A 12,758-nucleotide genomic window follows, 5' to 3' on the forward strand; every position below is an offset into this window, starting at 1 on the left:
GAAGTGTGGAATCAATTTTTTAAATGCATTGAATGTTAAACACTAATATAATATTTGAGAATGATTTGTGTGTGCGCGCGTGTGTGTGTTATGAAGCTAAAACCCAGTCAGTCGGGGTGGGTTGCTGGTCACCACTCTATACTCTTTGTTAACTCTGAATGGGGTGCAGGTTTATGGAAGATGGATGACAATAGACAATAGGTGCAGGAGTAGGCCATTCGGTCCTTCGAGCCAGCACCGCCATTTAATGTGATCATGGCTGATCATCCCCAATCAGTACCCCGTTCCTGCCTTCTCCCCATATCCCCTGACTCCGCTATTTTTAAGAGCCCTATCTTGCTCTCTCTTGAAAGCATCCAGTGAACCTGCCTCCACCGCCCTCTGAGGCAGAGAATTCCACAGACATTCCACAGATGGGAACATTAGAGCATGGGAACAGCGTTAGAGTTGCTGCCTTACAACGCCAGAGACCCAGGTTCGATCCTGACTGCAGGTGCTGTCTGTATAGAGTTTGTACCATCTCCCTGTGACTGCATGGGTTTTCTCTGGGCGCTCTGGCTTCCTCCCACACTCCAAAGACATACGGGTTTGCAGGTTAATAGGCTTCTATAAATTGTAAAATTGTCCCTAGTGTGTAGGATAGTGATAGGACGGGGTGATTGTTGGTTGGCGTGCACTCGGTAGGCCAAACAGCTTGTGTCCACGCTGTATCTCTAAAGGATGGAGATTAGGTTGACTGAATAGGGTTTAGAGTAAGGGAGAATGGGGCAGGGAAAGGTCTAGAGAGAGTGAACGTGGAAAGGATGTTTCCAATAATGGGAGAGTCTAGAACCAGAGAGCACAGCATCAGAATAAAAGGATGTATCTTTTGAATAGAGATGAGGAATTTCTTTCGCTGGAGAGTAGTGAATCTGTGGAATTCATTGCCACAGATGGCTGTGGAGGCCGACATAGAATTTTTTTAATGTGAAGATTGATAGGTTCTTGATTCATAAGGGTGTCAAAGGTTACAGGGAGAAGGCAGGAGAATGAGGTCGAGAGAGGAAAATAGATCAGCCATGATCGGAAAGTTAAATTAGACTGTGCTGAATGGCTGAATTCTGCTCCTTTGTCTTGTGGTCTTAGGGAAGTTGAGGGAGTTGGGATGGGAGAAAGTGTTCTGTTAAGGGAATGGATAAGATGGGTGAGACTTGGGTGTGGGGAGCAGGGACTGGATAAACAGATGGGAAATTGGTGGATGGGTAGTAGGTAGGATGGATGAGGGGTTGGAGACACAAGGATTTTGCTGGAATCTTGAGCAAAACACAAAAGTGCTGGAGTAACTTAGCGAGTCGGGCAACATCGGCGAAGAAACAAATAATTATTTCAGGTTTAGTTCAGAGATACGGCGCGGAAACAGGCCCTTCGGCCCACCGAGTCCGCGCGGACCAGCAATCCACGCACATTAACGCTATTCTACGCACACGAGGGACGATCTACAATTTTGACCAAGCCAACTAACCGACAAACCTGTACGTCTTTGAAGTGTGGGAGGAAACCGGAGCAACCAGATGAAACCCCACGCAGGTCACAGGGAGAAGGTACAATCTCCGCACAGACAGCACCCGTAGTCAGGATTGAACCCGGGTCTCTGGCGCTGTAAGACACTGTGGTCAATGAACTTTTGTCAAGGGAATGGTTTTTAAGCAGATCAATGTATTGTCTTAAGAGATCAAGGGGAAGTAAGTGGAAATGTGATCGCATTAAATCTTTGAACAGGCTAGAGTGGGGGAATCATCCCCTCCTATTTCAATTGATGAAATGTGAGGTTCAGTTGCTGAGCTGCTTCAACCTTGACCAGTTCTAATAAAATATGAAGTCACAAGGAACTGCAGATTCTGATTTACACAAAAGAAAACCCACAAAGGGCTGGAGTAACTCAGTGGGTCAGGCAGCATCTATGGAGGACATGGATAGGTGATGTTTTGGGTCGGGACACTTCTTCAGACAGATGATTGGCTTGAATGTGAATTCAGTTTCGTTCTCCACACATCGCATACACAATTATGAGGAGGCGCAGGATGGATAATGAGAAGTTTTCCCCATAATGGGGACATCCAGGACCAAAGGGGATATGTTTAATGGAGACACAACAATGCAGATGCAAAAACACAGAGGAAGTAAATGGATCAGGCAGCATATGTGGTGGAAACAGGCGACGGTTTCAGTCGGGACCCTTCTTTTGACTGTGAGATGATTTGTTAGGATGGGGAATGATTTGTTGGTGGATGAAATAATTTGATGATGCGATTTTGGAGAATGGGGTTGGGGGATGAGGTCTTTGATCCTTCTTCAGACCGCTGGATGGCTTGCTAGAGTGGGGATTGAATTGTTGGTGCATGGGGAAATTTGGTGTCATGATTTGGGAGAGAGGGTTCGAAGGATGAGGGCGATGAATTGATGAAGGCATTGAATTGTGAGGACATCGAGTTGATGGGGACATTGAGTTGCATTACATTGGTGAGGGCTTTGAGTTGACATTGCATTGGCATTGAGTTGTGTGGACGTTAAGTTGGCGAGGGCATCGAGTTGCCATTAAGCTGGTGAGTGCATTACGTTGCCACTGAGCTGGCATGGGTATTGAGTTGGCATTGAGCAGGCTAGGGCATAGAGTTGGCAAGGACAGCGTGTAGGATAGGGCATTGAGTTGGTGAGGGGGCGAGGATGGGCAGGGGCGAGGGCATTGAGCTGGTATTGACCGGGTGAGGGCATTGAGCTGGTATTGAGCACATGAGGCCATTGAGTTGGCATTGAGCTGGCTAGGGCATTGAGTTAGTGATGGCAATGAGTTGGCGAGGGCATAGATTTGGCATTGAGTTAATGAAGGCATTGAGATGGCTAGGGTATTGAGTTAGTGAGGGCATGGAGTTGGCATTGAGATGGCTAGGGCATTGAGTTGATGAGGCGATTGAGTTGGTATTTAGCACATGAGGCCATTAAGTTGGCATTGGGCTGGCTAGGGTATTGAGTTGGCGAGGGCATGGAGTTGGCATTGATGTGTCTAGGGCATTGAGTTGGCGAGGGGCGAGGATGACGATGGGACTGGGAGCGGAGTCCCGACGCTGCCCTGCCCGTGCGTGCGTGCTGACGCGGAGGTCGCGGCGTGCGTGGCGTGGCGTGCCCGCGTAGGATGAAGGAGGCGGCTGCGGAAAATGGCGGCGTCGAACAACCCGCGGAAATTCAGCGAGAAGATCGCGCTCCACACCCAGAAGCAGGCGGAGGAGACGGCGGCGTTCGAGGAAGTGATGAAGGACTTGAGCATCACCCGGGCGGCCCGGGTGAGTCGGCGCCCCGGGCTGAGGGGGGAGAGGGGGGGGGGGGGGAGGATGTACCCGCGGAGGCTGCAGCCCGGCCGGCCGGGGGTGGGATGCCGCAGCCCCCGCACTGAGGGGAAGGGACCGGCCTCGACAGCCCGTCCATTGCCCGCGGGCACCAGCCCTTCAGTCACAAAACCCCCGCAAGAGCCGAGCGTGCGGATATTTGGCTAAAAGGGCCGACATCGGCCTCCACACTCGGGCCTATTGCAGACGAGCATCCCCCTCCTCCCTCCCCCCCTCGTGAACCCACCGACCCCGCACTGAACTCACTAACATTGCACCCCTACCCCTACTCCACACGCCGGCTCCTTCCTCCCCAGCCCACACCAAACCAAACCCTGTCCACCACCACACTCCGCGCCCACGCTGCACACTGACACCACATTGAACCCAGATCTCACCGCACCCCTACCCCATGACCCCGCAGCGAACTCCTGAAATCCCTATTAACCCCCTCTCTCCGTATCATCAACTCTGCACTAAATATCCAGACATATTGTACCGCCTGCCATTACACGCTGAACCCCGCCAATCCCACACTGACTCCCTGACTGCAGAGAACGCCCTCGCTCCCACAACATCCCATATTGCCTCGACAATACCGCACAATGTAAACTGCATGACCCCACATTGTGAAGCACTGGAATGTGTTTTTTTTAAACCAGAATAAAGATGCCACATAATTGCAAGAAGTGCACCTGCATAACCCACCAATCTGACACTGTCAAAATCAATATTTATTCAGGGGTGTCTAAAATAATTATCTCCACTCCCCGCAAACGGAATAAGTCTCTCATCCTGTAATAACAGCTGTGAAATTTTCGAGTGAAGTTCCTTGGATTTTATATTCTGAGGCTAATTGTGCATTTGGTTGTGAGTGCTTTTATTTGGGTTTCTTGGTGCAGAAGTTTTGGATTGCTTTCAATGTGTTGAGCGAAACAACCGGCTTTCGTTTCAGATGAAGGTGATGTCAACAGATTCCCAGAAATTGAAAGTCAATGTAGTTTATTGTCATTAAAAGTGCTCGTACTGTTTTCTTGCCTCCAACAAACCAGCAGGTTTTTGTTTGTTTTGAGTATTGTTGGACTTTTCCCTTTGCATTTTAGAAAATCATCCATTTATCAACACTGCATCACTTCCATGTGAATGGGTTTTTATATTTCAGCAACAAGCTAAACAATGCCAACAACAAATTTGATGCTTTTGAGTAATGTGAACACTAGGTGCAGCTGCTTCACTTGCATAGACTTAATTGAAAACAGCAATAGGATGTGGAAACCCTGAGAGGCAGTGGGTTCGATCGATATCTGATCAAAGGACTAACTGTTTTCAGAGGTAGGATCAGTAAACAGAGGATACACATTAAAGATAATTGCCAAACAAACCAGAGGATCAGAAGTAGGCCACTCAGCCCCATAAGCCTTTCAAGTGGGTCTGTGATTCTGTATATTTAATTGCATTTACTTGCTTTATTCCATAACTGTGAACACCTTTCTCATCAATCATAGTTTTCACATTTATTGTTGAAGGGAGTGAGAGAATGATGAATGCTCTTCTGACGCCACCTTTAGAACAAAAAAGAAAATGATGAAATATAGTATGAGGGGAGAGAGAGAAACAGTGTTAACATTTCAGGTAGATGACTTCTTGTCAAAGCTTTTAGATCACTTCTGGGTGGCGTAGTGTTGTGTTTGCTGTCTGTGAGTGTATGGATAAACACTGTTAGATAGACAGCCGGAATGCTGATTGTGACAAGGTGGAAGATGGCAAACGTGGTAGTTGCAGGATTCTATAATTGAGGGTCCAGATAGTTTCCTTTGGGAACGTTGTATTTTGTGCATCTGGGAGGGACATTTTAAATTGGCTTGAAGGGTTAATGGAGAAGAGGGAAGAATTTGTCAATATTCCAACTACTAACACAGAGTAGGCAAGATTTTGAGGCCAAATCCATAGGTACAAAGCTACCAGACTTTGTTTGTAGTTGGTGATACATGAGGCAACATAAACAAAATAATCCATTCGCATCCTCACTAATTTACTTATGAGCATGATCCAAGATGGCACCCAACTCAGGTGCCTCTTTGTGTGCTGGTCACCGAAGTGGATCTGCAATCATACATTACAATCGCTCCACTCTTTTAAATCTCTACTCCCTTTATCATGCATCTTTACACTGTGGATGGCTCGATTGGAATCATGTACAGTCTTTCCGCTGACTGGTTAGCACGCATCAAAAACCTTTCACTGTACTTCAGTACATGTGACAATAAACTAAACTAAACATCATTGATGCCTCCATCAATGATAGCATTGGTAGGCATGACCAGTTTGCAGACATTAATGTGAAATGCTGCCTTGACACACAAGAATCTTTCCACTGTGTTGTGTGGCATTGCAATTGTACTAGAAAGGAAAGCGTCAGCAGCTCAAAGCTGGACTTTCATGAGGCTTTGAGGACCATCAGCAGCAGAACAATGGGCCATAGCTTACTCCACGGAATATTCCGTGACTGTAATCTTATAATATAACATGCTTCACTTTGCCATTGCCATTGTGGTTGAGTGTAGGGGGCAACCTGGGTTCAATGGAGGAAGCAGAATAGCCGGTCAGATAGAGTGCAGGGTTACTTTAAAATGAGGTGCTAACATGTACATCAGAACAGAAGAAACAGGAGCAGAAGGTGGCCATCTAGGCCTTTACCTGCTCACTCTTTGATCAAGATCATACCTGATGTTGTAGCTCAGTTCATTTTCTTGCACTATATGCATATCCCAGGATTACCTTAATGCGCAGAATTTAATTATTTATCTTTGAACAAACTCAACTGTGCCTCCATTGCTCCCTAATATAGAAAATCCTAAAAGATTCACTTCCCTATTGTGGAAAAATATTTTCACCTCAATCCTAAACCGCCTACCCCACATTTCGAAATTGAAAATTCTGGCTCCTCAAACAGGAGAAACAACCTCTACATCCATCCTTTCAAGTCCTTTACAAATATTATGATTTTCATTGCAATCCCCTCTAATTGGTCTAAGCTCCAGAGAGGCCTGGCATGCTCAATTGCTCCTCATGTGGCAAACCTGCCGTTTGTGGAACCAGTCAAGTGGAAGCCACATAATACTGAAAAGTTACATATATCAAATTCAGCGTGTTGGCCTTCATTAGACAGAGTATTGAGTATAGAAGCTGGGAAGTCATGCTGCAGTTATGCAGTCTGAAGAAGGGTCTCGACCCAAAACGTTACCCATTCCTTCTCTTCAGAGATGCAGCCTGTCCCGCTGAGTTACTCCAGCTTTTTGCGTCTATCTGCATTTATATATGACGTTGGTGAGGCCACATAAACAGTATTGTGTTCAGTTTTGGGCGCCATGTTATAGGAAAGATGTTGTCAAGCTGAAAAGGGTGCAGAGAAGATTTACAAGGATGTTGCCAGGACTCAGGGGCTGAGCTCTAGGGAGCAGACTAGAACTTTATTCCTTTGAGCGCAGGAGGATGAAGGATGATCTTATACAGATGTAAAAAGACATGAGAGTAATAGATCGGGTAAACGCTGAGTCTCGTGCCCAGAGTAGGGGAGTCGAAAACCAGAGGACATAAGTTTAAGGTGAGGAGGGAAAGATTTAAAAGGAATCTGAGGGGTAACTTTTTCACACAAAGGGGGTTGGGTGTGTGGAATGAGCTGAGGATGGTACTATCGCAACGTTGACTCTTCCCCATTTAGGTTCCGTCCTCTTTCCCATTCTCACTGAGTGAGTGTAAGCTCAGCATTTGTAGATATCTTCAGTCAGGATTGCCGATTGATTGATTTGTCTTAGCCTCCTGAGGTCTTCACCAATACAGAAGCCAATTTGCTTCCAATTTGATTTATGCAAGGTCTTATGCACTCTTGTACTCCAGAGACACACAAGACCGCGCGGCTGGTGGAATCTTGAATAAAAAACAAATTGCTGGAGGAACTCTACGGATCAGGAAGCATCTGTGGAAGAAAATGGATAAAATTACAATTTGGCTTGGGTTACATTTGCTGCAAAGGAAGATAATTTTAGCTGGAGGTAAATCAGTACAACCCCAGGATATCACTGCAGTTCCTCAAGGCAATATCATTGGCCCAACCATCTTGTATGTACATACTGGGATTATTCCAGGTACAGGTGATTGGAATTATGGGATAGATTGAAGACACTCTGAAGCAGGGACCGAACTTGAAGTGTCGTCTGTCCATTTCCCTCCACAGATGATGCTTGACCCGCACTGAGTACCTCCAGCAGTTTCTTACTCCAGAACTACTGACATCTCTTGTTTAGCAGTTTGAGTACTACAAAGTAGAAAATTACCCAGGTGTATCTCTCCCTCTAAAAGCAACATAATAACTGGCCTATCAACAAATGATGGAGATAGTAAAGATAATGTTCAAGTGAAAATTCTGCTTGATTTATATTCTGCCAGGACTACTTAACTCAAACTTTATACCTTTAACCCAACCAAGAACAAATTAGCTGAATTGCAGAGACACTGTGAGAGTTGATGCCTATGAAATGAAGATGAGATATTAGTATGCAAGATGCAGTCTCAAGAAGCCTGGTAAAATGAAGTAAATGAGGTAAAGGAAGAATCTACCAGCTCAGGTTCACATTCCGTTTTAGTTGGAGGTGAATCAGTACAACCCCAGGATATAACTGCAGGCATTCCTCAAAGAAATATCCTTGGCTCAGTCATCTTTATGCATGCACTGGAATTGTTCCGGGAATAGGGTGCAGTTACTTGAATGAACTGAAAATGTCGGAGTTGTTTCTCTTGGAGCAGCGAAGAGTAAGAGAAAATCCACCAAAAGTATTTAAAATCATAAAGGGTCCAGATGAGAGAAAATGTTCCCATTGGCAGGAAAGTTGTAGACCTGAGGTCATAGATGCAAGCGATGGCCAAAGAGACAAAAGTGGTATGAAGACCTTTTTTTTCCCCCCGCAACATAGTGGTTTAGATCTGGAATGTAGTGGTTGGGTAGGTAGATATATTGATGGTGTTCAAAAGGAACTGGATATGTCCTTTATAGAAAACGATTTGCAGGACTTTGTAGAGAAGTGCAGGAGTGGGACAAGCAGGAAAGGTCTTGAATAAATGTATAGGAAGGAACTTCAGATGCTGGTTTACACGGAAGATAGACACAAAATGCTGGAGTAACTCAGCGGGTCAGGCAGCATCTCTGGAGAAAAGAAGTAGGTGATGTTTCGGGTCGAGATCCTCCTTCATATTAAGAGCCAGGAAAGAGGGAAACGAGTGGTATGAAAAGGTTCAGAACAAATCTGAGCCGGCACCAATGACCAAGGAAAGGTAGAGCCCACAATGGGTCCGTTGTTGGCTGTGGAAGGGGTGATAACGAAGGGATATATGGATGCAAACAGTGAAATTAGCAGGCCAACTAGGGTGGGGGAGGAACAGAGAGAGGGGGAATGCAAGGGTTACTTGAAATTAGAGAAATCAATATTCATACCACTAAGTTGTAAGCTGCCCAAGTGAAATATGAGATGCTGTTCCTCCAATTTTTGTGTTAAAATGTTTGGCAACCGGATGATTACGTTGGCCAAAGTGGACTGAGCGTGGGTGTTCAGCGAAATGATCGCCCAGTGTGCGGTTGGTCTAGCTGGTATATAGCTCATAACCCAGCAGCATGAATATTGATTGTGGGCTCCACGTTTCCTTGGTCATCGGTGCCGGCTCTGGTGTATTCTGAACCTTTTCATACCTCTAGTTTCTCTCTCCCCTGATCTCTCAGTCTGAAAAAGGGTCTCGACCTGAAACATCACCTATTCTTTTTCTCCAGAGATGCTGTCTGACCTGCATTTTGTGACTATCTATGGTCTTGAATAAAGCTGACATCAATTTGATGAGACAATGGCCTCTCTGATTCTGTGACCTTTGATCTTCCCTCATTCATTAGATGTTCATCAACTGTATAATATCAATTTAATTTGTATAAAGTTGCTGTTTATGTCCATGCCCAACTATACATATTTGGGTTTGTGATCATATAGCATGTAATGCCATTAATTTTTCGCTGCATACGGGATGGCATAAGTGGTTATATCGGAAAGGTAGTACATGGTGAGAAAGGACGGCAAATGGTCAGGACTGGGAAGTGAATCTATTAAATTATACAATCAATAAAAGATAAGGAAAGTGGTAGAGAAGCCACAAGGATTAAACTGTGTCTATGATGAAAGGGCATATAAAAACTATGTAGCTGCCAGTTAAGATAGAGTCATGTACAGCAACAAAAGAATTAGCTTAACAGATGAACTACAGAAGAATGTAGCAGAGCGTAAATATTATGTTTGAAATGAATTGGAACAAGCAAACTAATTCAAGTCTGAAAGAAAGTAAATATCTGGATGGAAACTATGTTAACAATCATGTGACACATGAACATCTGTGTAATAGTGATCCTAACATAATCTTGTTAATGTATTGTTCAGAACAGAAAAATGTAAATGGATTCTAGGAAGGCTGATTTCCATGTGAAGCGACAAAGATTGGCCACAGTAGACGGGGCATATATTTTCAAGAGTCAAGAATGGTTAATTGTCATATGTACCGAAACAGGACAATGCCATTCTTAATTGCAGTGGCACCGCAAGTTTGTAAACATAGTACTCCGTAGATAACATAATAAACAAACAAAAAAGAAGTTCAATGAATTTTAAAAAACAATATAGTGCAAAACAAATTGAAAGCCTGAAGTCACTAATGCAACCAAGACAGTTTGAAGTCCTAAGTTGAGTTGGTGCTTGTAGTGCAGAATAGCCTGATAGCTTTAGGGAAGAAGCTGTTTCTGAACTTGCAGGTCATGGTTTTCAGACCCCTATACCTTCTTCCTGATGGTTGGGATGAAATGCAGAGCATGGCCAGGATGGTGTAGATCCTTGATGATGCTGGCTGCCTTTTTGTGACAGTGCCTCCTATAAATCCCTTCGATGGTGGGAGGTCAGTACCTGTGATGGACCAGGCAGTGTCCACAGCTTTTTGTAATCTTCACTGCTAGGTGTTCGAGTTGCCGAACCAGGCCGTGATGCAACCAGTCAATATCTTCTCCACCATACACCTGTAGAAGTTCAAGAGAGCATTCGTCGACACACTGAATATCCTCAAGCTTCTAAGAAAATAGAGGCGTTGATGGACTTTCTTTATGGTTGCATCAATGTGCTGGATCTGAGTAATGGCCGCTCGTAAGTACACGGGGCTCTCGTGGACATTGTTCAACATGTTGAAAAATCTTCACGAGTCTTCCCGAGTACCTGCCGTTAGCGTTACGAGACGTCCCCGAGCTCCGACGTACCCGCCACGTTCATTCTACGTGCTTACCACAAGTTTGATTTTTTTTTTAACTTGGGAGAGCACTTGAATGAACTTGGACAGTGGGACAGGGCCATTACAAAGTGTAGCAAAAGGTGGCTAGATAGCTAAGAGCTAATAATAGTACAAAGGATATCAAAACTAAAACATTATGCAACGGTTTAATGAAATTGTACGGTAATAGTGACCATACTGAATGACCACTTTGTGTTCGTGCTTGCCTTGGTGATGCTGCACCTTCCAAAATCATAAATGAGCAGGTAATTTACCAGTATTAACACATTATCTTGTAGAAGAAAGAAATAACAGCATCAAAGAGTGACATATTCCCAGGAGCAGACTGTTCCTGTTGCAGGGTTTTAATGAGGCAGATTAGAACATTGTAGATTCTCTAACTATAATCTTCTAACTGTCTTTTAATTGGAAAACTGCACATATCTGTAATTCCCCAAAATGAGAGATGGAAACCCAGGAGATTATACTCTGGTTAGCCCAACATCTATCAAGAAATTAATTGAACCTAATCAAGTGTAGGTGACTGGACACCATTTAAAAAAAAATCTTGCAGGGAATAAGCAACATGATTTATAGAGCTAGTCATGTCTAATGATCCTGATTGAGCATTTTGAAGAGTGATTTAAATAATGGGGTCAGGCAGGTATGTAAATGGTGTTATGCATATGTGTACTTCCAGAGGTATTTGATACTGTACTCCATTTTAGCTTGTTAGCTCAGGTGGAATGCTGAGAATTATTGATTTGCCTATAAAATTGGGTGAGTGGGAGGAAAAAGAAAACAGGAATAATGGATGTGCTCAGATTGGTAAAATGTAAATTGTGATAGCCCTGAAGGAGCTATGCTGAGGCCATAACTGATACCCATATTTTTGCTCAAGAATGTATTAAAGGAATTAGAGGAAAGACGGTTATATAGAGCTGGGTAATAGATCAACTGTGATCTCAATGGACGGCAGAACAGTTTTATGGGGTCTGTTAATACAGCTGTGGATTCTGCATTTTTTTAAATATCCTTCTTAACATGTTTTGTCAGCTTCAAAGATCCCCAGAATTCTCTGTTGCTGCCATCACCTTTACACTTTTACCACATATTTAGTGTTGCCTCTCTTCATTTCACTTCACAACTTGTATCACTTCATTATTGTTAATCGATCTACAGTAGGCCAACTAGTTTTACAGTTTGTGCCTTTCTGATATCTGTCACTATTCTCATTGTTTACTATACTTTTGCATTTTATGGAATTTGAAAACAACATAATTTATGCTTCTTAATTTTCTGTATTCCAGAGAATGTAAACCTTGTTTGTACAATCATTGAGCATATTCCAGTGAATCTGTGATAATCAGCAGTTTATCTTCACAGCCTAATACATAGTCTCTGTAGGAAGGAACTGCAGATGCTGGTTGAAACCAAAGATAGACACAAAAAGCTGGAGTAACACAGCGGATCAGGCAGCGTCTATGGAGAAAAGGAATATTGATTGATCCCTGGGATGGCGGGACTGTCATATGAGGAAAGATTGAAAAGACTTGGCTTGTATTCACTGGAGTTTAGAAGGATGAGGGGGATCTTATAGAAACATATAAAATTATAATAGGGCTGGACAAGCTAGATGCAGGAAAAATGTTCCCAATGTTGGGCGAGTCCAGAACCAGGGGCCACAGTCTTAGAATAAAGGGGAGGTCATTTAAGAGTGAGGTGAGAAAAAACGTTTTCACCCAGAGAGTTGTGAATTTATGGAATTCCCTGCCACAGAGGGCAGAGGAGGCCAAGTCACTAGATGGATTTAAGAGAGAGTTAGATAGAGCTCTAGGGGCTAGTGGAGTCAAGGGATATGGGGAGAAGGCAGGCACGGGTTATTGATATGGGACGATCAGCCATGATCACAAGGAATGGCGGTGCTGGCTCGAAGGGCTGAATGGCCTCCTCCTGCACCTATTTTCTATGTTTCTATGAATAGGTGACGTTTCGGGTCGAGACCCCTTTTCAGACCCTATGGGTCTCGACTCGAAACATCACCTATTCCTTTTCTCC

At 44.1% G+C, this 12,758-nt stretch overlaps 1 protein-coding gene across 3 annotated transcripts in view; it reads left to right on the forward strand.

The window, feature by feature from the left end:
* The window catches only part of crtc1 (CREB regulated transcription coactivator 1), a 66,553-nt gene that overhangs the window by 12,615 nt on the left and 41,180 nt on the right, over positions 1-12,758 (forward strand). Inside the window, exon 2 of one of the 3 annotated variants that reach the window (XM_033046996.1) lies at positions 3,179-3,317. In XM_033046996.1, the coding sequence (XP_032902887.1) occupies positions 3,192-3,317 (126 nt within the window). In that variant the 5' untranslated portion in view covers positions 3,179-3,191. Of the gene's footprint in view, positions 1-3,121; positions 3,318-12,758 lie in introns of those variants that run through there. The other 2 variants (XM_033046997.1, XM_033046998.1) reach the window with 2 other exon arrangements.

This window comes from Amblyraja radiata, chromosome 29 (genome assembly GCF_010909765.2).
Source record: "Amblyraja radiata isolate CabotCenter1 chromosome 29, sAmbRad1.1.pri, whole genome shotgun sequence".
In the NCBI taxonomy this organism is placed as follows: domain Eukaryota; kingdom Metazoa; phylum Chordata; class Chondrichthyes; order Rajiformes; family Rajidae; genus Amblyraja; species Amblyraja radiata.